The sequence below is a fragment of the Antechinus flavipes genome, chromosome 2 (genome assembly GCF_016432865.1).
Source record: "Antechinus flavipes isolate AdamAnt ecotype Samford, QLD, Australia chromosome 2, AdamAnt_v2, whole genome shotgun sequence".
NCBI lineage: Eukaryota > Metazoa > Chordata > Mammalia > Dasyuromorphia > Dasyuridae > Antechinus > Antechinus flavipes.
The window spans coordinates 329,492,106-329,515,378 of record NC_067399.1 but is presented as its reverse complement, the minus strand read 5'-3'; the positions used below and the strand labels follow the sequence as shown (position 1 = coordinate 329,515,378).

The following is a 23,273-nucleotide window of genomic DNA, read 5'->3' as shown; positions in this document are numbered from 1 at the left end:
TAGTTATATGGATTACATGGCTCTCTAAAAGAGAGTTGGGGAGGTATGTTGGAAACAACTCTGATGATGTTTAAAAAGAAGACATCAATAAAAACTTTTTAAAAATGTGACATGCATACTTTTTTTGGAGAGCTAATTGTTAAACATTTATCAACATACTCCTAATTCTATTTAATTTTTCACTTTCCTATTTTTATTTAAGTTCACATTATTAGAATTTCTATGTATCCTCTTTTTACTACCCATTCTTTGAAATTCACTGATAATTTAGATGTTTAAAGATAGTTATTGTTTTAAATTTTATTTCCTTTTTTGTTGCATTTTAAATTTTGAACTGTCTCCCTCTTTTCTTTCCTTCCTACTCTCCACTAAAGAAAGCCACCATTTGACACAGATTTATAAATATATGTAAAAACCATACTGTCTATACTTCTGTTAGTTCTTTCCTTAGAAATGAATAGCATTTTCCTTCATAGGTCCTTTGTAGTTGATTTGAATATTCATAACATTCAGAATAACTTGGTTGTTCACAATTATTCTTCAAACAACATTGCTTTTACTGTATACAATGTTCTCTTACTTTCTCAGTTCACTTTTCATTATTTCATGCAAGTTTTTCCATGGTTTTAAAAATCAATCAGTTAATCATTTCTCACAGCACAGCACAACTTGTTTATTAGGTGGTTCTTTCTAAAAGTTGAAAAGTCATTAATCATATGAATCTGAATATTTAAAACATATTTTAATAGCAAATTTAAAATTAATGTATGATTGATTTTTTTTTTTTTGGTTTTTCTAGACTATATTTTAAAAATAATCTATTTTTCTAGACTTTATTTTAAAATTGAGAAAATGTATACCTAACTAGGGAGATAAGTAATTTGGTTAAAGTCATATTTCACAACCATTTTTAAAGGATGAATATATTATAGAAACTGAACAAACCAAAGTAAAGGAAGATGAATGGGACGACTTCCTTCCCAAACTGAAAGCTGTTCAGAATGAATATGAAGAACAAGTCAAAGAATTTGAAAGCCTCAAAAATGATATATCAGGTACACATTAAGTATTTAATATTTCAATAATCAAGTTTCCTGTTGCTTCTTTTGTAGTCAAGGACAAAATACAGATTCTGTTTATTATAAATCAGAAGGGAAGTAAATTAGCAGAAGAACAGGGGTAGAATTATAGCAGCAAAGAACAATGATGTTTAGTGTCAAGTGGTATATAACCAAGTATATGAACCTCCTGATATTTTCTAAAACTGGGCAGTCATGACATGTATTACTTTAAGTATTCAGGATGCAACTCATTAACGCATTCAATAAAATTCCTCTATTACTATAAATAGTATTTATCTATTTATCTACAGATATATCTTTATTTTTTAATAATGTTTTATTTTATCCAATTACATTAAAAAAACACACATTTTAACATTTGTCTCTTTTTTTTTAAGTTTTGAGTTACAAATTCTATTCCTTCTTCTCTTCCTTCCCTTCTCTTTCCCTAAGAGGGTAAGCAATCTTTGATAAGTTATACATATGAAATCATGTAAAATCTATGCATATTGTTCATTTGTATAAGAAAACACACCAAAGAAAAAAGAAGGAAAGAAAGTGAAAAATAGTATGCTTTAATTTACATTCAGACTCCATCAGTTCTTTTTTCTGGAAGCTTGTCTAGAATTATTTATTGCTAATAAATGATTAACTAAGAGAATAGGTTAGTCATTTACAATTGTTCATTTACAGCATTTTTGTTTATCATTTTTCTGATTCTGCTTACCTTACTCTATATCAAATTGTGTAAGTTTTCCCAGATTTTTCTTATGGAAGAATAGTGTTCCATTACAATCATATAACTCTACTTCATCACTCATTCTGAAAAAAGGACCCTGAAACTCTCTAAAACTCCCTAAAGGAGAAAATCTCCTTCAACCCTGCCTCAGTGAGAGACCCTGCTTGAGGGAAACAAAATAAACAGCTTCATTCTGTTGTCTAGGTGGGGTTGGTTCAGTCCTGAAGCTAAAGAATTCCAACCCCATTGAATTAAAGAGATTCATTCAATTCTATTCAAATTCTAGCCCAACCTGAAACCCAGCTCATAGATAAAAAGAGCCAAGTTGGAACAACTTGCAGAGGACCTGACATGCCAAGGAAACCTCTGCCCACTGGGATGAGATTCTCTTCCAGCACTACCTCTCTGTATCTCCCTTACTTATTTCCCTAATGAGACTTTTTGCCTCTCTGTCGGGATTTCTCTAAACTTTATTTCTCTGCCAGAACTCCTCCACTGAGGAATTCAGCTTTTCTATTCTTGCATAGTAAAGGCTGACTTCTAATGCCAGTAATAAATCTCTTTTGTCAGTCTAGCTTTTTCGGGTTTGTAAATTCCTTTTTACAGAGAATCTCTGCACCTCCAAAAGGAGGTTCCCCACAACTCACTACTCTTGTGCCAATTCCCAAGGGAGTGTAGGGGAACCTAACCTCTCCATTTGGTTCCCTGAACCCCAAACCTGCCACTAGACCATATCATTTAACTCCCTGATCACCATGAACCCTAATCTCATTTTGGTCCCCTAAATCTAGACCTTATCATTTGGTTCCCTGACAGAAGAGAAACCCTAAAACCTAAACCTTATCAATTCCACAATTGATAGGTATCCCTTCAACTTCCAATTTTTAGTCACCACAAAAAGAGCTGATGTACTTTTATTTCTTGTTACTCTCTTCTAATTCTCATTCTTAATGTTCTGAATTCCAATGTTAATTTTATTTTTTAAAAAGAATTTAAAGTAAAGCCTCTTAAGCCATCTTTTTCAGGTTTCACTTTCCCCATCACTTTTATAGCACGATATGTTTCTTTATTAACACAATTAAAGAACATTTTCATTTCCACTCATGACTTTGTAGGCTATATCTAGTTTTTTTTGACTTGGCTTTTCATATACCATCACTTTTTAATGCAAAAGATTATTTTAAAATACCTATTAAAAAGTCATTTTGAAATTTAAATTACAGTTGGGTATCACAATGAACAAATTAGGAATACCTGAAATGGACAAATGGCCCTCCTTTCTGCCTCGGGCCAGCAGAAGAAAGTTTGCTCAGCTAGATTGGGGGATTTCTTTTGCATTTCAAAAGGCCTGCTCAACAATGCCCTTAAGGGTATCTGTTCCGGGAGGATGGTACTCGAAACCCGATATGTTAAAACATCTGCCCCTGTGTGATTCTCCTGTAAAACCCCCATCCTCCTGTTGTAAAATGCGAATCATAGATTAAAATGTAACAAGCCCAATAGAAATGCTTATAAGGCTGTCTTTAGTTCTGTAAGGTACAGAATTCAATCAGAATTCTGTGAGTTCAGTACCAAATAAATTCTAAATCTTCTTCATTGCGGCTGTCTTGAATTTTATTGCCTGGGCTATTTCATACCTAATGTCCTCAGACACTGTGTGACTTCAGGAAAGTCACTTCTCTATCTGCTTCAGTTTCTTTAACTAGTACCTATCTCACAGGGTTGCCATGAAGATCAAATGATGTAAAAGTTCTATAGTTCTTGACTCAAAGCCTGGCCTATGTTGTTGTCATTATCATTTTCAATCATGTCTAACATTTATCTTTGTCTTCATGACACTATTTTGGGGTTTTCTTGGCAAAGATATTGGAGGGATTTGTCCAGTCTTTCTCCTGCTTATTTTACAGGTGAGAAAACTGAGGCAAATAGATTTGAATGATTTGCTCAGGATCACACAGCTAGTAAATGTCTGAAGTTAGATTTCAATTCAGGTCTTCCTGACTCCACACCCAAAAATCTATACACTGTGCCACCAGCTTGGCACATAGTAGATGCTTTATCAATGCCTTCCCTCGAGTCTTGGGTTTTTTCAATGTAAAGAAGGGAGAATCTTTTCTCTAACATTATACATACATAAAGACTATGTGATAGACCATAAGACCAGGTATGGATATCATAGAAGTGACTAGGATTTCTCATTGGGACAAAAGAGGAACCAACTAATGGAGAAAGGATGCATGTAGAAATAATAGGTATGAACAAAAAATGAACCAAAACCAAAAAAATATATAGTTCAGCATATGGAAATTAACTCAGTATTTTCAGATTTAAATTCGCAAAAATCCAAACTGGATGCCAAGAATTGTGAATTTTTTGTATTTCACTAAACTGTTTTTTTTTTTTTTTGAGATTTTAATCTAGTTTTTACTTCTATATAAGTTTTTATTTAGTCATCTGAAGATAGAGCCTGCCTTAGATACTACATAGCATTTGTATATAATTGTAAGGCCTGCCAAGCTTTATTGTACATGTACTGTCTCATTTGAACCTCACAATAGGAAGCTGTGAAGTAGCTATTATTATTGTCCCTGTTTTATAGATGAAAAGACTGAGAGATTAAGTGATTTGTATTGAAATATCAGAGGTAAGATTTTAACTAGTCTGAAACTTCAAATACTGTTCTCATGATTACGCATCTTGCTCTTAAGGAATATTTGGGCTATTTTCAGAGATCCCAGGAACAGTTTTATCTCCATCCCACTGAAATGCTTCCTACTTTCCTGAATGCATACAAAGGAAATGGCAGGCATTCCTTCACACTCTCCTTGTTCTAGGCTCAACTCACAGAAAATGCTTCCTCAGAGGTTGAAAAAAATAAGTTGCTTTAGGGTATTTACATGTTAGGTGATATAAGTTCAATGTTCATTATTATTAAAAGAGAACTAAAAAAAAAAGCAAATGCTAATGTGAATAGAATAAACAAGGAAGTAGAAAGAAAAGAAATGGACATGAAAGCAGGGCAAATTATAATAACTGAGGGGAAAAAAACCCAGTATCTAGTAGACATTTACTACTCAGTATTTCAGATACCACCTCTGTATACAGAGTTCCTAATGAAATTGATACATCTAGTGCATGACATATAAAAAATGTATGAATAAATTTGAATGTGATTGTTTGTTTAATAGCACAGACTCGTGAACATCTTGCATTGGAACGTGGCATTGATATGATGAGAAAGGAAACAATAACATACCAAAATGAGAGGGTAATTTTTTAATTGACTTTTTTTCTCCTTTTGTAGATATCCTAGTAGTATAATTGTAGTACTGTAGCATCTCATATTTTTCAGTATTATAAGGGAATGAAAAAAGAGAATTTTCCAAGTAACTGTCTTGTTACTTTAAATAGCAATGCTTTAAAAAAAGGAAATCTTTCTAAAATATATTATATACTTTACAATCCTTCAGAACAGAGAACAATTTAATCAATTAAATATCACATTATAAATACTAATTATTGGCCTGAATAGCAGTCTGTAATGGCTTTTTAGTCTTCCCATCTCCTCTCTTATGGTCAGGTTATCAGATATCACTTCCCCTGATGTTATCCCTCTAAAAGCATACATCTCAGGACCTTTTTTGTCATTTCAGTGTAACTGATCCCATTTTCTTGGCAAATGGAATTGCAGTGGTTTGTCATTTCCTTCTCTAGCTTATTTTACAGATGAAGAAACTAAGGTATATAGGGTTAAGTGGCTTGTCCAGAGTCACAAAGCTAGTGAATGTCTACGACGGGATTTGAACTCAGAAATGAGTTTTCCTAACTCTAGGCCAGACAGTCTATTCACTGCACCACTTAGCTACTCCTTAGGGTTTTTGCTTTTTGTTGTTTCTCATCCAATATGAGCTTATAAACCATATAACCAAGTTTTCCATTAGTTTGGGTTGTTATTGTTCAATTTTTATTTTTTATCATTTTTGTACCATATAATTTCATTTACTATATAATTTCATTCAGATGGGAAACTCTAGTTGAAAAAAACTTTCTTTACAAAAGCAGATTGGCATCTGCACTTTTAACATATGGTCTTAAAGATCTGCCTGAGAGTCTGAAGACCTTAAGTGATTTGCCTAAACAGCAAAGTCTTTATGATTCTGAGGATAATTTTCAATGCCCTAGATTACATTGCTTCTCTGATCTAAATTTATGTAACCCCTTCTCAAGAGACATCACCATTTATACTTATTTTTTAAAAAGTATTTGTTATATAGCTTTAATGATTTAAAGCTCTGGATAAGTGGGTAAAAATTGCTTGACTTTAAAGATGAGTTTATGAGAATTATTTTGGAAACAGAAAGGCATTTTTCCTCTTCCTATTAAGATTTGTATGTTGGTACTATAAAAAGATTGATCTCTATAGTGGACATGACACAAATGAACTATGTAATCACTCTGAAACTGTGTTCCCTTTTGATCTTGGAGTCTCAGGCCTTCCTGAGAAAACATATCTCCCTAGACAAGTTAAGTGTCGTTAGTCAATTAGAAATTTTGGTCAAAAAGCACCTCATTGATTTTTGGGGGATGTCAGATTTTTTTAAAAATTCCAATTGAAGATTGAACCAGATATTTATAAGCATCTGGGCCTGGGGACTTTGGCTTTCTTTTCAACCTAAAACCTGAGCCTCAAGATTCCTTTTTAAAGGGCAATTTCTGAACTCATTCTTTTCAGAAGGTCCAAAGCAACTTTCTCTGCCTTTTTGGCATAGTGGCCAGGGCCCTGCCCACTGAAAAGACATTCTCTTCTCAGTGCCAGCCTCCATTTCCCTAATAGAATCTTGCCACTAAAGAAGTCAGTCTCTTAGCAAAACTGGCTTCCTATCCAACAATAAACTTCCATTTTTGCCATTAATATTTCAGGATTCGTGAATTCTTTCACAAAGAACCTGTGCCTCTGACCAAAAGGGGATTTCCACAATTCTCTGCTCTGCACTAACCTCATCAGACAGATCATCTGAGGACAGGTGTCAGGAAAATCTGAGTACAAATGTAAACACTAGCTATGTGACCCTAGGCAAGTCATTTTCACCCTGTTTGCCTCAATTTCCTCATCTGTAAAATGAGTTGGAGAAGGAAATGGCAAACTACACCTATATCTCTGCCAAGAAAACCCCAAATAATCTTGAGGAGTCAAACACAACTTACATGATTCAACAAGGGAATAGGTTGGGAAGGACGGGTATTCTGGATGAGTTATCTTGCACAACTCATTTATATTCCATTTAACTCAAGAATTTTGAGACTGAATACATGGTACTTATTGCCTATTACTTACCACTTGACTCAAGAAGTCACACAGCAGCATGCCTCCTATGGGTGGCTTAGTGTAGAGACAATAGGACTGAATTAAAAGCCACAAAAATTTCCTCTGCCTAACTAGGGATTTGAACAATTTGATGTCACAGTGGATTGAGCTTTGGGCTTTGAGTAAGAGTAGACCTGAGTGCAAATCCTGCTTCAGATATCACTTATTTGTGTGACTCTGAGCAAATAATCTAATCTCTTTCAGTCTCAGCATCAGGAAAATGAGAAGACTAGAATCAAAGATCTCTAAATTTTTGGAACTATAACTTCAGGCACGCTCTTTACCCCATCTCAGTCTTGAAAATTCTGAACCTCTCTTTCCATTAAAAAAAAGTCACATGTAGAAAAAAATAAGACATAGTATGAAGAGAGAAATATTTTCCTTTTCTGTCAAGATTACAAATAACGATCCACAATATAATCAAGAGGCAGACAGATGGAGTTAAATTCAAAGGAAGACTATAAAAAGCTATTAATATAAAATCAGGATATTTGATAGAATATCCATGTCCAAAATGAATGTAAAAGTATTATTTGACTTTAAAATTCATTAACATGAAGACCTTCCAAAAATGAAACTCCATCTTCAAACAAATACTTGCTTTACCAACTGACTGCCTTTGAGAATTCCTTTGCATATTGTGAGATAGAACAACTTGCAGAGGATGAGTGTGGGTAGAGGAAAGCTTCAAATGCAGGTCTGACTTCCAAGACAACTCTCTACTTCTTTTACCTTGATATCTATCCAAAAGAAGAGCCATTTATAATTTTTCCTTCCAAATAACATAGGGAATCTCTGCTGAAGATTTTTTATATACTCCTTTTTCCCCCTTTGTCCTTAAAAATGAACATTTCATTTGATGAATCACATCTTCTTTGCTTCTGCATACTCTTCAGCAAACCTTATATATGCTGGCATATCTTCAAAGTATTAAAAAATTAATTGCTGACATATATATAAACAGGACCATGTAAAGAATTTATTGAAGAAAGGCCGAAATAAGGAATTTGCCTTCATGAGAAGTCATCTGAACTCTGTGTTTACTGTAGAAAAAAATATCTATGAAGTAGAACAACACCTGAAACTTTTAGTTCTGGAAAACTACAGACTAAAAAAGGTAAGTACAAAGTAAGTCACTTAAGCATGGGAGAATAGACGTGGTACTGTGTTGAAATTAGTGTAATACATCTGCAAATGTATTAATATCCATTAAAAATGCTCCAAATAATTAATGTTAAGAGAAATGCAAAACAAAATAACCCTGAGTTTTCACCTCAAACCTATTAAATTGACAAAAATTGGGAAAGGTCATTGTTGGAAGTGTTATGAAAAAATGGGCCTAATGCCCATGATGCAACTACAAATAAGAGTAATCATTTTGGACGTGGATATTCCATCAAATACCCTGATTTTTTTTTAATTATAGCTTTTTTTTTACAAGTTATCTGCATGGGTAATTTTATAGCATTGACAATTGCCAAACTTTCTGTTCCAATTTTTCCCCTCTTTCCCCCCATTTCCTCCCCCGTTTGGCAGGTTGACATACATATTAAGTATGTTAAAGTATAAATTAAATACAAAATAAGCATATATGTCCTAACAGTTATTTTGCCGTACAAAAAGAATCAGAGTTTGAAATAGTGTATTATTAGCCTGTGAAGGAAATCAAAAATGCAGGTGGACAAAAATATAGGGATTGGGAATTCTATGTAATGGTTCATAGTCATCTCCCAGAGTTCTTTTGCTGGGTGTAGCTGGTTCAATCATTACTGCTCTATTGGAGCTGATTTGGTTCATCTCATTGCTGAGGATGGCCATGTCCAACAGAATTGATCATCATATAGTATTGTTGTTGAAGTATATAATGATCTCCTGGTCTTGCTCATTTCACTCTGCATCAGTTCATGTAAGTCTCCCCAGGCCTTTCTGAAATCTTCCTGCAAATACCCTGATTTTTAATATTAATAGCTTTTTTATAATCTTGCTTTGAAGTTATCTCCATCTGTCTGCCTCTTGATTATATTGTGGATCATTATTTGTAATCTTGACTGAAAAGGAAAACATTTCTCTCTTCATCCAACAATTCAGGAAAACAATTTGAAATTGTGAGGAAAAAGTGATTACGATATCTCTATCTCATAAAATTGACCCATAAATTCCACTGTTGGCACATATTCCAAGAAGCTTAATGACAGATTGAAAAGACTCATATGCCAAAATATTCATAGCAGCCCATCAATTGGGAAATGGCTGAGGAAATTTTAAGAATAGATTCAATGGACTATGACTATAGTGTAAGAAAGGATAAACAAGATTGATAGAGAGAAACCTGGAAAAACTTAAATGAGCTCATGCAGAGTAAAATAAGAGAATCAGAGAACCCATACACAGTGAGTATAATGATGGAAAAGGACAGAACAACTGTAAAGTAATCAAAATAATGTCACAAAATTTTAAGAAGCATGATTGGCCATGAAGAAGAGATGCATGTGAGAAGATACCTACCCCAACTGCTTTGTAGAGGAGATGGGGGTCCATGAGTATGGAACATTGCTTGTAATGTCAGACTTTATTTTTTTACAAGGAGATTCTTTTTGTTGATTTTTTTTTCTCTTCTTCATCTTAAAAAAATTCTTATAAAGGATGGCTTTTTTGGGGGGTAAGGAAAGATATAGGAGGAAAAATAGCTGATATAAAAACAAAAGACATCAATAAAAATCTGTTTTAAAAGAAATACTCCTGTGCATAAGAGTTTCTTTTATGTATTGTCCAAGAATATAATACACATAGTGTATTTTGGCAGATTGTAATTAACTCACACTCTTATAAATCCTTTGAATACCATGGTAAATTGATTAACCATATTTATTATGCTGGTTATAGTTTGACTCAAAGACATTATGTAAATCATTTTTCATAATAATGAAAATTGACACAATTAGGTAACTACTTTGCATGAGTAATTTAGAATTAAAAACTTCTAAGAGTAAATTTCTACTACAGTCAGAAAAGTCAGTTTGTAAATTAATAGACCTTACAATCATGAGAGGGGAAAGTCCTACCTTGAGGAGAGATGAACTATTGAGGGCAAAAAGGGAGGCTACAATTTGTAGAGAAAGTAATATGAAGAAATAAAGATGGGATTCCTAAGTTTTCACTGGATCATTCTTGTGAGGATGTATAGAAGTTCCTAGTTAGGTAAAGAAAGGAAGAGAATCTAAGAGATCATCAGCTATTAAAAAAAAAGGCAAGCCAAAGTTCTGAGAAAATTGAGTGAGCAGGATGGGGAAATACCTTCTGAGTTTCTCTTTAAGAAAGAGAAAGGGGGAAAATAATTAAAAGGGGAAACATATTTAATCATCCTTGCCAAAAAATACTGCAAGAGAGAAAACAAAGGAGAAAAATATTTCTCTACACTTTAGTTTTTAATACATTTTTCTTTTATTATTATTATTATTAAAACTTTTTTATTTTCAAACCATATACATAGATCATTTTCAACATTCACCCTTGCAAAATCTTGTGTTCCAAATTTTTCTCACCCTTTCCTCCACTTCCTCCCCTAGATGACATGTAATTCAATATACGTTAAACATGTGCAAGTCTTCCATGCAATCTTCCTCCAATGATACCATACAGAACCTTGACAAAATAGACACTATAGATATATAGATATACTAGAAAGAGAAAAGGAAAAAAAAAACTTGACCATAAGATCAATTAGCATTCCTAGAAGAAATGAAGCAAAAAATAGGTGTTTTAAATTAATTTAAATTAATATTATTAATGAAATGAGAGTAATAGATAAAAGAATTGGGAAACAGGAAAGCTTTGGAGAAAAGACTTGGAAAGAGAACCAATAGTTTAGGGTAAGAATAACCAAACAGAAATCAATGACAATATGAATAGAAAGAAATGAAAGAAAACTGCCAGATTTCCTAGAACCAGAGAGTAAAGTGAAAATAGAAATAATACACAGGTTCTCTCCTTAAAGAAACACCCAAATTAAAACTGGCAGGATTGTCATATCCAAAATGCAAAGCTTCTATATCAAAGAAAAAAAAAATACAGCAGTCATCCCCCCAAGAGAATTCAAGTACCAAAGAATAACAGAATTTTGTAAGATTTAACAGCTGCCAATATATAGGAATTGGTACTAATGTGGTATTAAAAAGGTAAATATATATATGTAAATCTACGACCACAAATAACCCAATAAAATTGAATACAATATGATGGAGGGTTAAAAGTAGTACTGAGGAGGCTTAGAACTCAAATGAAATTTCAAAAATTCTTACTGAAAAAATCAGAATAAAGACTTTAGCCTAGTAGCATTTGAGTCAAAAGAAAGACAAAAAAGTCAATACAAGTGAACAATCAGAAAAGACTTTGTTTACAGTCTATTATTTTTAATAGTATTTTATTTTCCCCCATTACAATTTTAGCATTCTTTTTACAAGATTTTGAATTTCAAATTTTTCTTCCTTACATTCCTCTTCTGAAATTGGTAGGCAATTTAATATAATTTAATATAAATTGTACATGTGCTATCATGTCAAATATATTTCCATATTTGTCACAGTTGTAAAAGTAGAAATAGATCAAAAAGAAAACAAAAAACATGAAAAATAATGAAGTACATGAAATAAAAGGATGCTTTGATCTTCATTCAGAGTTTATCTTTATCTAGAAATGAATAGCCTTTTCGTCATGAGTCCTTTGTACTTGTACTTAGAACCAGAGAGTAAAGTACAAATAGAAATAATACACAGGTCTTCTCCTTAAAGAAACCCCCACTGCCAGGATTGTCATATCCCAAATCCAGAGCTTCCATATCAAAGAAAAAAAATATTGCAGTCATTCCCCTAAGAGAATTCAAGTACCAAAGATAACAGTCAGAATTTTGCAAGATTTAATAGTTCGTCATGTTGCTGAGAAGAGCCTAGTCATTCAGAATTGATCATCACATGATGCTGCTGATACTGTGTACATTTTCCTGATTCTGTTCATATGCCTTTGCATTAGTTCATACAATTCTTTCCAAGTTTTTCTGAAATTACCTGTTCATTATTTTTTATTACACAATAATATCCCATTACATCCATATACCACAGCTTTTCAACCATTTCCCAATTGATGGGCATTCTGTCAGTTTTTAATATTTTGTGCTACAAAAAGGATTGCTATAAATATTTTGTATAATATTTGTATAATATATGTATAATTGTATAAATATGTTTACACATATTGGATTTAACATATATTTTAACATGTATAACATATATTGGATTGCTTGCCATCTAGGGTAGGGCAAGGGGGGAAGAATGGGAAAAACTGAAACACAAAGCTATGCAGGGTCAGTGTTGAAAAATTATCTGTGCATATGTTTTGAAAACAAAAAAGCTTTAAAAAATAAAGTTTGATAGCTAAATTTGAAAAAAGAATGAAGTCTTTATTAGAAACACTGGTTATAAATAGTTTCCCACAAAGTTCTGCTTTCCTTCTAATCTTGGCTGCATTGATTTTGTTTCTCAAAGCCTTTTTAATTTAATGTAATCAAAATGATCCATTTTGCATTTTATATAGTGTTCTCTAGTTCTTCTATGACCAAAAGCTCCTACCTTCTTTAGAGCTCTGAGAGGTAGACTATCCCTTGTTCTCTTAACTTGCTTATAATATCTTCTTTTATGCCTAATTATGATCCTATTTTGACTTTTATCTTGATATAGATTTTGAGATGTTAGTCAATTGTTGTTTTTTGCTATATTATTTTCCAGTTTCCCCAGCAATTTTAGTCACATAATGAGTTCTTCCTCCAGAAGAACTTTTTTCCACTTCCTCCTTTTCCATTGATCCACTACTCTATTTCTTAGCCAGTACCAAATAGCTTTGATGACCACCACTTTATAATATAGTTTTAGGTCTGGTATAGCTAGGTGACCTTCCTTTGCATTTTTTCCCATTAATGCTCTTGAAATAGTTGGAACTTTTGTTCAACCAGATAAATCTTGTTATTATTTTTTCTAACTCTATGAAATGATTTTTTGGCAGTTTGATCGGTATGGTACTGAATAAATAGATTAATTTAGGTAGAATTAACATTTTCATTATATTAACTTGGCCCACCTATGAGCACTTGGATATTCTTGTGCTGTTCTTTGTTGGCAACATAGAAATGCTGATGATTTACATAGGTTTATTTTATATCCTGCATCTTTACTAAAGTTGTTAATTGTTTCTAGTAGTTTTTGATTGATTCTCTAGGATTTTCTAAATGTCCCATTATATCATGTTCAAAGAATGATAGTTTTATCTCTTCATTGAGTACTCTCATTCCTTCAATTTCTTTTTCTTTTATTGTTGCTAAAGTTAACATTTCTAGTACAATATTGAATAATAATGCTGATAACAGGCATCCTTTTTCATTCTGATCTTATTAAGAATGATTCTAGATACTCCCCATTAAATATAATGTTTGCTGATAGTTTTAGATATATGCTGTTTATCATATTAATGATAACTCCATTTATTACTATGCTCTCTCATGTTTTTAATAGGATACATACTATATTTTGTCAAAAAGCTTTTTCTGAGTCTATTGACATTAACATATTATTTGTTAGTTCTCAGTCTTGTATTTCTAGTATAAATCCCATTTGCACATAGTGTATTATGCTGGTGATAAGTTGCTATAATCTCTTTGCTAATATTTTATTTAAAATTTTTTCATCGATATTCATTAAGGAAATTGGTCTATAATTTTTTTTCTGTTTTGGCTCTTCCTAATTAAGGTATCAGCACCATATCTATGTCATAAAAAGAATTTGGTAGGACTCCTTCCCCTATTTTCCCAAATAGTTAATACAGTATTGGAATTAATTCTTCTTTAAATGTTTGGTAGAATTCACTTGTAAATCCATCTGACAATGGAGATTTTTTTTTCCTTAGGGAGTTCATTAATGGTTTATTTAATTTCTTTTTTTTCTAAAATGGAACCATTTAAGCATTTTATTTCCTCATCTCTTAATCTGAGCAATGTATATTTTTGTAAATATTCATCCATTTCACTTAATTTATCAGATTTATTGCTATACAATTGGGCAAAATAGCACCTAATTAGTGCTTTACTTTCCTCTTCATTGGTGATAGATTTACCCTTTTCATTTTCTGATGCTGATAATTTGGTTAGTTTATTATTTTTTTAATCAAGTTAACCATAAGTTTATCTATTTTTCAGTTTTTTCACAAACTAACTCTTAGTTTTATTTATTAGATCATTAGTTTTCTTACTTTCAATTTTACTCATCTCTCCTTTGATTTTTAGCATTTTTAATTTGGTATTTAATTAAGTTTTTAAAATTTGTTCTTTTTCTAGTTTTTTTGTTGCACACCCAATTTATTGATCTTCTTTTTATTTTATTCTTGCAAGCATTCTAGACATATAAAACTTCCTCTTAGGATTCCTTTAGCTGCATTCCATAAGTTTGGGCATGTTGTTTTATTATTATCATTCTCTTGGATGAAATTGATTGTTTCTATGGTTTGTTGTTTGACCCACTCATTCTTTAAGATTAGAACATTTAGTTTCCAAATAATTTTTTCATGGCTCTTTATTACATATAATTTTCATTGTATCATGATCTGAAAATTATGCATTTACGATTTCTGCCTTTCTGTATTTGATTGTGAGAATTTTCTGCTCTAATACATGGTCAGGTTTTGTGTAGGTTCCATATACCATTGAGAAAAAAAGGTATATTCATATGCCCCATTCAACTTTCTCCAGAGTTCTATTATATCTAATTTTTCTAAGTTCTATTCACTTCCTTAGCTTCTTTCTTGTTTATTTTGTGATTAGATTTATATGGCTTTGGTAGAGGGAAGTTGAGATCGCCCCACTAGTATAGTTTTGCTATTTCTTCTTGCAACTTAACTTCTCTAAGAATTTGGATGCTATATAATTTGGCCCATATATGTTTAGCATTGATATTACTTCATCATCCATGGTACCCTTTAACAATATTTCTTTCCTTATCTTTTAATTCGATCTATTTTTGCTTTTGCTTTATTTGAGATCAGGATTGCTATCCATGTTTTTTTTTTTTTTTAATTTCAGCTGAAGCAGAATATATTTTGCTCCAGCCTTTTTCCTTTATTCTGTATGTATCTCTGCTTCAAATGTATTTCTTGTAAACAATATATTATAGGATTCTGGCTTTTAATCCACTCTATTCACTTTTATCTTATGGGAAAATTCATCCCATTCACAATTAAGATTACTAATTCTATATTTCCTGTCATTTTAATTTGAATCAGTCAAAGGAAAAAAAAAACTTGTTTTTAAAGGTTAAAATGGTGAGGGAGATGTTGGTCAGAAGCAAAACACACTAGTAAGGTGGGAAAGCATAAAAGGAGAGAGATTTTTTAGTGACTATTTTGCCCTTTGGTTCTAGGATATCAAGGCAGTTTTCCTTGATAATTTCTTGAAAGATGTTGTCCAGGGTCTTTTTTGTCTTCATAGCTTTCAGGTAGTTCAATAACTCTTAGATTTTTTCTCCTGGATCTATTTTCCATATCTATTCTTTTTCCAGCAAGACATCTCACATTTTTTTTTGTTTTGTTTGACTGATTTTTGCTGTCTCATTGTGTCATTGACTTCCATTTGTCTAATTCTAATTTTTAGTGAATTATTTTCTTCAGTTAACTTTTTTACCTCCTTTTGCATTTGATCAATTGTACTTTTAAAGGAGTTGTTTTGTTCAGTGGATGCCCCCCATTTTGCCGATTCTATTTTTTTAAAGAGTTGTTTTCTTTTTCCATTTTGCCAAATTAATTTTTAAATTGTTTTCTTCAGTCATTTTCTGTGCTTTTCCCAAGATGTTGGCTTTTCTCAAAAAACTTTCATAATTCTCTGCATAGCTCTCATTTTTTTCCCCTTCAACTTTCTCATGCTTAATGAATATTTGTTAAGGCAAATTGAATAATGAAGAATTAATCCTTAATGTACATTTTCTATGTTATTTTAAAGAACTGCCTATGTTTTATCTCAGGCTATTAGACTAGTGAAAGAAGATATAGATTATCTTACAAGGGAAGGACAAAGATATACTCTTACAGTAGAAAAATTGGAAAATGACGCGCAAGATCTTCACGGTAATAGGCAATTTGTTATAAAAATTTAAATACTCTCAAGTTTTAAAGAACTAATTTTTTAAATTAGCAATGGGAAATTATTTTCAATAATTTTCAAAATTTTTCTCTTAGACATGTTTTTGGATATGTGGAAGGAAACTCAGAAGGAAATACAGGTGGGTTCATATATTTGTTTAATATAATTCCATTACTTTACATATATTCTCCAATAATGCAGGTCACAGGACCTCTTTAACTTAATAGATGTTCTTTATGAATTGCTGTGCCTCAGAAAATGTATAATTTGAAGGTGCAATTCAGAAAAACATAAGCTTCTTTAGGGAAGGCATTGCTTCATTTTTGTATCTATAGTTTCAATGCTTAGCAATAAGTCCAGAATATATAAATTGCTTTAAAAAGTTTGCTGAAATTGTTGAATAGTCAGCACTCTAGGAATGATCCTCCCCAAACCTATATGTAGATGCAGAATGAAAACCCACACTCAACTGAATTTAATCATAGAGGGCCCAGATATGTTGAATCAATCAACAAAAAGGAAAAAATATATATGAAAATGAGTTTATAATCAATTTGAAAAGATTTTGGAATTTTTGAGTCATTTGATGAAAGTAGATGATATCATTCAGGAAATATCTAGTGATTGGTAGGAAGAATCTTACACACCCCTAAGTCACACACAAAGAGCCAGTTTAGCATCTCTCTTCATCAATAGCAATCCAGTCCAAAGATGGTACAATCCAGCATTGAAGGAACCCAGAGGGAATTGTCCTTGAAGTAGGAGAAGCAAATTTCCCTTTCTGACCCCATAATTGATCAGTTGACAATTTTGCGCACCACATTTCCCTATGAATGTCCACCAGAGGCATAGCAATATCCCTAGAGCTGTAGTGGCTGGCAAGAACATTTTCATCAAGAGGGGAAGGACAGCTAGGTGATGAAGTGGACACTGTTGGGCCTCAAATCAGGAAGACTCATCTTTTTGAGTTTGAATTTGCCTCAGATATGTCCTAGTTGTGTGATCCTGGGCAAGTCACCTAACTCTATTTGCCTCGGCATCTCCATTTGTAAATGAGCTGGACAGGAAAATGGCAAACCAGTCCATTATCTTTGCCTAAATGAAGTCATAAAAAATTGACATGCCTGAAACAAATGAAGAAGATGTGGGGAAAGAAATATTAAAGACAAACTAGATATATCAAATATAAAACAGCTTCAGTACTCAATGAGAGGATTAATACTTGGAGCCTCATCAAGAACCACAGTGAAAAGAAGCTCCCTTAAGACTCTACTGAAAACTTCCCACAACTTAAAAGCTGTGAGTTTACTCCTTGACCACATATGCTGGCTAAATTTGAGCTTAGTGTGTGCAGGGATCTTACGTTGCAAAGGAAGAGTGCATGCACAATTTTAGTTGAGGTTATTGTGAAAGCTGTCTTTGTTATATCTAAACAACTTTTTTTTTCCCTAAAAACTACTTCTGGCTTGTAATAAATTGGGAGTACACTCAGAGACCTTGAAAGGCCTTGAAAGCATAATCCATTAGGATTACTAATAGTATCTCAAGTAAGGATTATCAATTGCCTTTTAGGGACTAGGTTCATCAATGTGAGTGAGATTTAAAGAGACAGCACTGGAGGAGGAAATAATTAAGTTAGATGGATCTGTGATTGGTAGACCAATTCTTGCTTTACTGAAATAATCAACTGGGGGAAAAAAAAACTAAATTAGCTTTAAGCAACTATGTCCATAGTATTTCCAAAGCCTAAGAAGGTACACAACTTTGACTTTCTTATCAAAACTTTGATCTTGAGGCTTCTCATTTGGCACTACTGAATGTCACCTTCAAAGTTGGCCTCCTCCATCTCCAAGTCCACTGTGGAAGGATATTCCTATCCCATTTTTCCAAAGTTCAAAAGGGACTTATAATAATACTAGACCAAACCTACCATAAAATATAACTTTAATAGCTTTAGAAATATAATCAATAAACATTAAAATCAGAAAAAAATTTTCCAAGAATCAGTGTTCCCAATGTTCTACTTTTGTACACTTTAGGCATACTATATGCTCATTAGCCACTACAGTCTTTGTCTAGGCTCAAAAGAACACAGAAACTATAGACTACTTAGTTAATACTCCCTCTGGCCCAGAAATCCCTTGTCACTCAGCATTAATCTGCTAGCCAGTCCTGACTTTTGTCCTCCCAGTGAACTCTGAGGACTCTGGAACAAAGATGATGACTTTGCACAATTATGCCTCACTTAAATCCAATTCATTCATAAGTCAAGACATTACCAATGATGTCATTGGTCCTCTCAAAAATGACGGAGGAACTACATCAATAATGGTCACCACCAGACACATCCTGCATCTGCTAACTGTTACTACCATTGACAACACTATTTCTGCTTCTGTGAATCTATAGCGAAGAAAGAGGAATATGCATATGAGGAATAATATGGATGTAGACTCAAAGGATGTGGCAATGAGAAAGAGTTAAGCATATCCCCAAAGTTGGAAACTTAACTGGAAGGTCGGTAATGGAAGGTCAACTCTAAGCCAATTGACCATCTACTAATCCATTCTACTGTACCCTTTGGGATCTTAGCTATATTTCCTAGTTTTCAAATTCAAAGCACTAAATCCTGGGCAGTTAGGTCACACAGCTAAGTAAATAGAGCACCAGCTCTGAAATCAGGAGGACTTGTGTTCAAATCTGACCTCAGACACTTAACAAGTCCTAGCTGTGTGACCCTGGGCAAGTCACTTAACCCCAATTGCCTCAGTGAGGGAAAAAAAAGCACTAAGCCAAAGGATCCATAAATTACTCCAGAAACATCAAGAACACATGCTTCAAAAGCAAAGACTCAATGTAGTTAAATTTAACAGTTCCAACAATGTATAAGTTTTGCAAGTGATGAGGAGAAAAACTTTCATTATTATTGTTGAACTGTTTCTTTATTGTATTGTTAGTATACAGTATGGCTATTTACATTTCCTTCATATTTGAAAGTCTTTGTCCTGATAAGTCTCAAAGTAAATGGAAAATAAAATAAAGGAGTTCAAGATGAAACCCAAAATGACAAACTTTGTAACCCTGAATCAATGGGAAAAAAAAAAGGCATTAAATAAAAATCAGACTTCTGAAGCAATCCTACAAAGGAAAAAAAAAAAAAAAAAACAACAACAAATATTTGATTTGCAAATATCCTAAAGAAAGGTAAATAACTATAATTAAGAAAGAAAGGACAAATACTGTAATAAGTTATATTACCTTAAATGTGTTTTCTGATGGAGCCATATAGTTTGACATCATCCATTATTATATCAAATGATTAATGAGATGTTTTGGTTCAAGTCCTCATCAAATCATTCTTAATTGTATTTTGGGGATGGTGAAAATGTCAATTAAGGCTAGGCCCATAAGGAATTTAACATTTCTTCCTCAAAATGCCATATTTTGCATCAATTTTTCTTGATATTATTATTTGTTTTAAATAGAAAACAGTTTTTCTTTCTATTCTAGGGTCTTGCTTGGAACTTGTTAGCAATCTTGTTTCTTCTTAATGTATTATTTTCCTGTACATTGTCATAGTTTTTAAAAAATTAAAAGGGTAATTGTTTTCTTTTTAATTTTTATTTTCCCCAGTTACATGTAAAAATTTGTTTGTTATACACATACATTCTTTTTTTTTTTTTTAACATTTCCTTATGAATCATATTGGGAGAGAGAAATCAGAATAAAAGGGAAAAACCATTAGAGAGAAAAATTAAAAAAAAAAGAAGAGAAAAAGAAAGTGAACACAGCATGTGTTGGTTTACATTCAGTCTCCATAGTTATCTCTTTGTATATGGATGGCATTTTCCACTTAAAGTTTATTGGGATTGCCTTGGATCACTGAACTTCTGAGAATCAAGTCTTTCATAGTCGATCATTGCACAAATATGCTGATGTATTCCTGATTCTGATTGTTTCACTATTAAGTGAATTTAAATCTTCCAGGCCTTTCTAAAACCAGCCTGTTCATCATTTTTATAGAACAATAAAATTCCATTACTTTCATATAAAATGGTAAGATTTTATATAAAGATATAAGTGGCCTTTACATATTTGAGAAGACTTTAGGGTTTTTTTTGTTTTACGTTAAAGGGATCTTCTATTAAGAGAGATCAGATCTAGGAGGAAGGTAGTAAAATATTATTATTACTATTATTATTATAGAAATTTAAAGGAAAAAACATGATTACTTTGGGAGAAACGGAAAAGTTGATAAGATATCTTTATTTGAGAGAAGACAAGTTGAGCGTCATTTGTGGTTGGCTCAGAAGGAATGTTGATAATCTGGAATACATAATTGATTATAAGGAATCAACCACTATCATTGACATTGTGTAAGTAATGTTCTCAAAATATTAAATTTTTGCTTGTATGTACCCATGACTAATAACCAAAAACGATAACTAAGTATGATGGTATGATTGATAGAGAAGGCCAAATGGTAATAGAGGGGTAATGTGTATGAGTCATTTTTTTTTCATTCTTATAAATATTTTTATGCCTTGTAATGCCAAAGAAACTGAGGTAGGAGAGAGATTAGAGAGTTTTTAATATTTTATTAATGGGAGAGTAAGATTGATTGGACAGGACTCTCATCTCAAATTATCCAGTCAGAGAGAGAGAAGTATACTGGGACCAAGGAATCCATATTGGTCCCAAGGCTGGAGGAGACTGTCATCTCAAAGAATCCAGCGTCCAGCATCCCACCGCCAGCCTCCATCCTCCAGCTGCCAGCCTCCCGTCATGAATGGAGGAACCCCAACTTCTTAAATACCTTTTCTCTGAACAAATGAAGGAGTGAGAAGCGCGGGAAAACTGTCAGGATGGAAGAGGTCATAAACCCCAAAAAAACCCAGAGACAGGATGTCTGAATACACAGAGATAAAGATGTCAGTGAAATATCTTGGAATATTTTAGAGGATATTGTAAATTCTTGAGGACAGAAAAGAGTCAGGAGGTCTACTTTCTTGTGTATCTTGCTAACAATTTATAACCTTAGAGTAATTGGTCCTCAGTCAGACCAGGGGGTTTCAACATAGGGGATTGACACAGAACAGTTAAAGAAACTGAGACAAGGGAAAGTAGTGCAGGGAAACTGAGTCAGGACAGTTAAAGAGAACTGTGATATAACAGCCTGAAAAATCTTTATGGCACACAGGCCTTTATTTCATGTAGTATAGTAAAGGTTCAAATCTTTCATTGAGCATTCAGTGAACACAGTTTTCAAGCCTTTCTTGGGGAATATGAATATCAGATCCTTCTCTCTTTATATCTTCAATTTAATTATAATCTATGACAAAAATCTCTGAAGTTACCATAATCTGAATAACCCAAAGCTTCTTAAATTGTGGATCACAATCTCATGGGAAGTTTCAAAACTGAATGTGAAGAGTCACAAATTTATGATTAATTCTCAGGAAATGTAAGATTTATATACCTATTTTACATACCTTTATACCACTAGTCATAAAAATTTCTCAGGTGAAAAGAGGTTGCAAGCAGAAAACGTTTAAAAAGCTCTGCAATAGCCTATCATGATTTCTTAATTAAAGACTCAAACATAACTTTTTAAAAATTGCTATTCATTTCTGCATTTGAAATTCTTAACCAGCATTAGTAGAAAATGAAATAGTCTATTTTTGTGAAATTCAAGATAACTGAAGAGTTCAAGTATTTCCAATTTAACCATTTGAAATCACTATCTTTTTTAGAAAGACTGATGAAAGAAAGAAAAGGAAGAAAAGCCCCCAACCTGGAAAAAAGTGAGTAGAGTTCTTTAAATAATAAGGTGCATTAAATAATGGAGTCCATTAGGCAATGAAAGAATATAAGTTCCTTGAGAGCAGGGATTATTTCATTTTTGTCTTGGCACTCTTAGAAGTTTGTTGACTAATTGACTGATAAATGGATTATATTTTTTGTCCTAATATCCTGTCTTTCACAAAATGGAATTTTAAAAAAGACCCAGCAAATCAAATCACTTTGTATTTTGATATTTCAATCAATAAACAAAAGCCTACAAAGTACTAGGAATGGTGCTACATGCTGGGGCTAAAAAAAAAAAAAAAAAAAAAAAAAAAAAAAAAAAGTCAAGACAGTCCCTGCCCAGATGGAGCTTACAATCTAATGGGGGAGACAATGTGCCATATAAGACCCATATAAGATAAATAGGAAATAATTAGTAGAAGAAAAGCACTAAAATTAAGGGGAGGTTGGTTGGGAAAGGATTCCTGTAGAAGGCACAAATTTAATTGGGATTTAAAGGAAGCCAGGGAAATCAATGGGCAGAAGTTGAGGAAGGAAAGAGTTCTAAGTATGTGGAATAACCCAGAGAAGAGAGATGCAGGTCATGGAAGTCAGGTCATTGTTGATGAGGTCTAGATTTGGGATAATTAAATGAAATTAGGGTTTAGTTGAGGTCCAGTGGCAGGTTTGGGGTACAGGGAGTCAAACGGAGCTCCCCTGCAATTTCTTTGGATTTGGCGCTAGGATACGGCAGCAAATGAGGTCTAGTAGTGGCCCAAGTCCCCAATAAAAGCATTTATCTGCCAGAAAAGCTAGATTGATAAAAGAGGTTAATTATGGGTTTTGGAGGCAAGGTTAAAGTATAGGCCAAGGTAGAGATAAGGAGGGCACCGGCCAGAGGGTCCAGTGGACAGAAAGTTCTGACATGGCTAACATGTTTGGGACCTCTGCAAAGAGGGGGTCCCAGCATGTCCCTTTTATAATGGGAGATTTAGCTAGAGAGGCTTTTGGGTGTAGTCCCGAGTTGGCTCAGATCCTGCTGGGGGCTGGGACAGGCCGGATCTTCTATTGGAATACAAAGGGACCAAGGGGGATTAGGAATCACAAAGAAAGGAATCTTTCCTGCATCAATTGTCACTAGATCAAAGAGCA

At 33.0% G+C, this 23,273-nt stretch overlaps 1 protein-coding gene across 1 annotated transcript in view; it reads left to right on the top strand.

Moving 5' to 3' along the window:
- The window catches only part of CCDC175 (coiled-coil domain containing 175), a 137,668-nt gene that overhangs the window by 111,253 nt on the left and 3,142 nt on the right, over positions 1-23,273 (top strand). Inside the window, exons 14-20 of the mRNA XM_051977762.1 lie at positions 917-1,055; positions 4,989-5,068; positions 8,130-8,282; positions 16,216-16,318; positions 16,430-16,473; positions 20,541-20,710; positions 22,088-22,138. Of these exons, the coding sequence (XP_051833722.1) occupies positions 917-1,055; positions 4,989-5,068; positions 8,130-8,282; positions 16,216-16,318; positions 16,430-16,473; positions 20,541-20,710; positions 22,088-22,138 (740 nt within the window). The remainder of the gene's footprint in view (positions 1-916; positions 1,056-4,988; positions 5,069-8,129; positions 8,283-16,215; positions 16,319-16,429; positions 16,474-20,540; positions 20,711-22,087; positions 22,139-23,273) is intronic.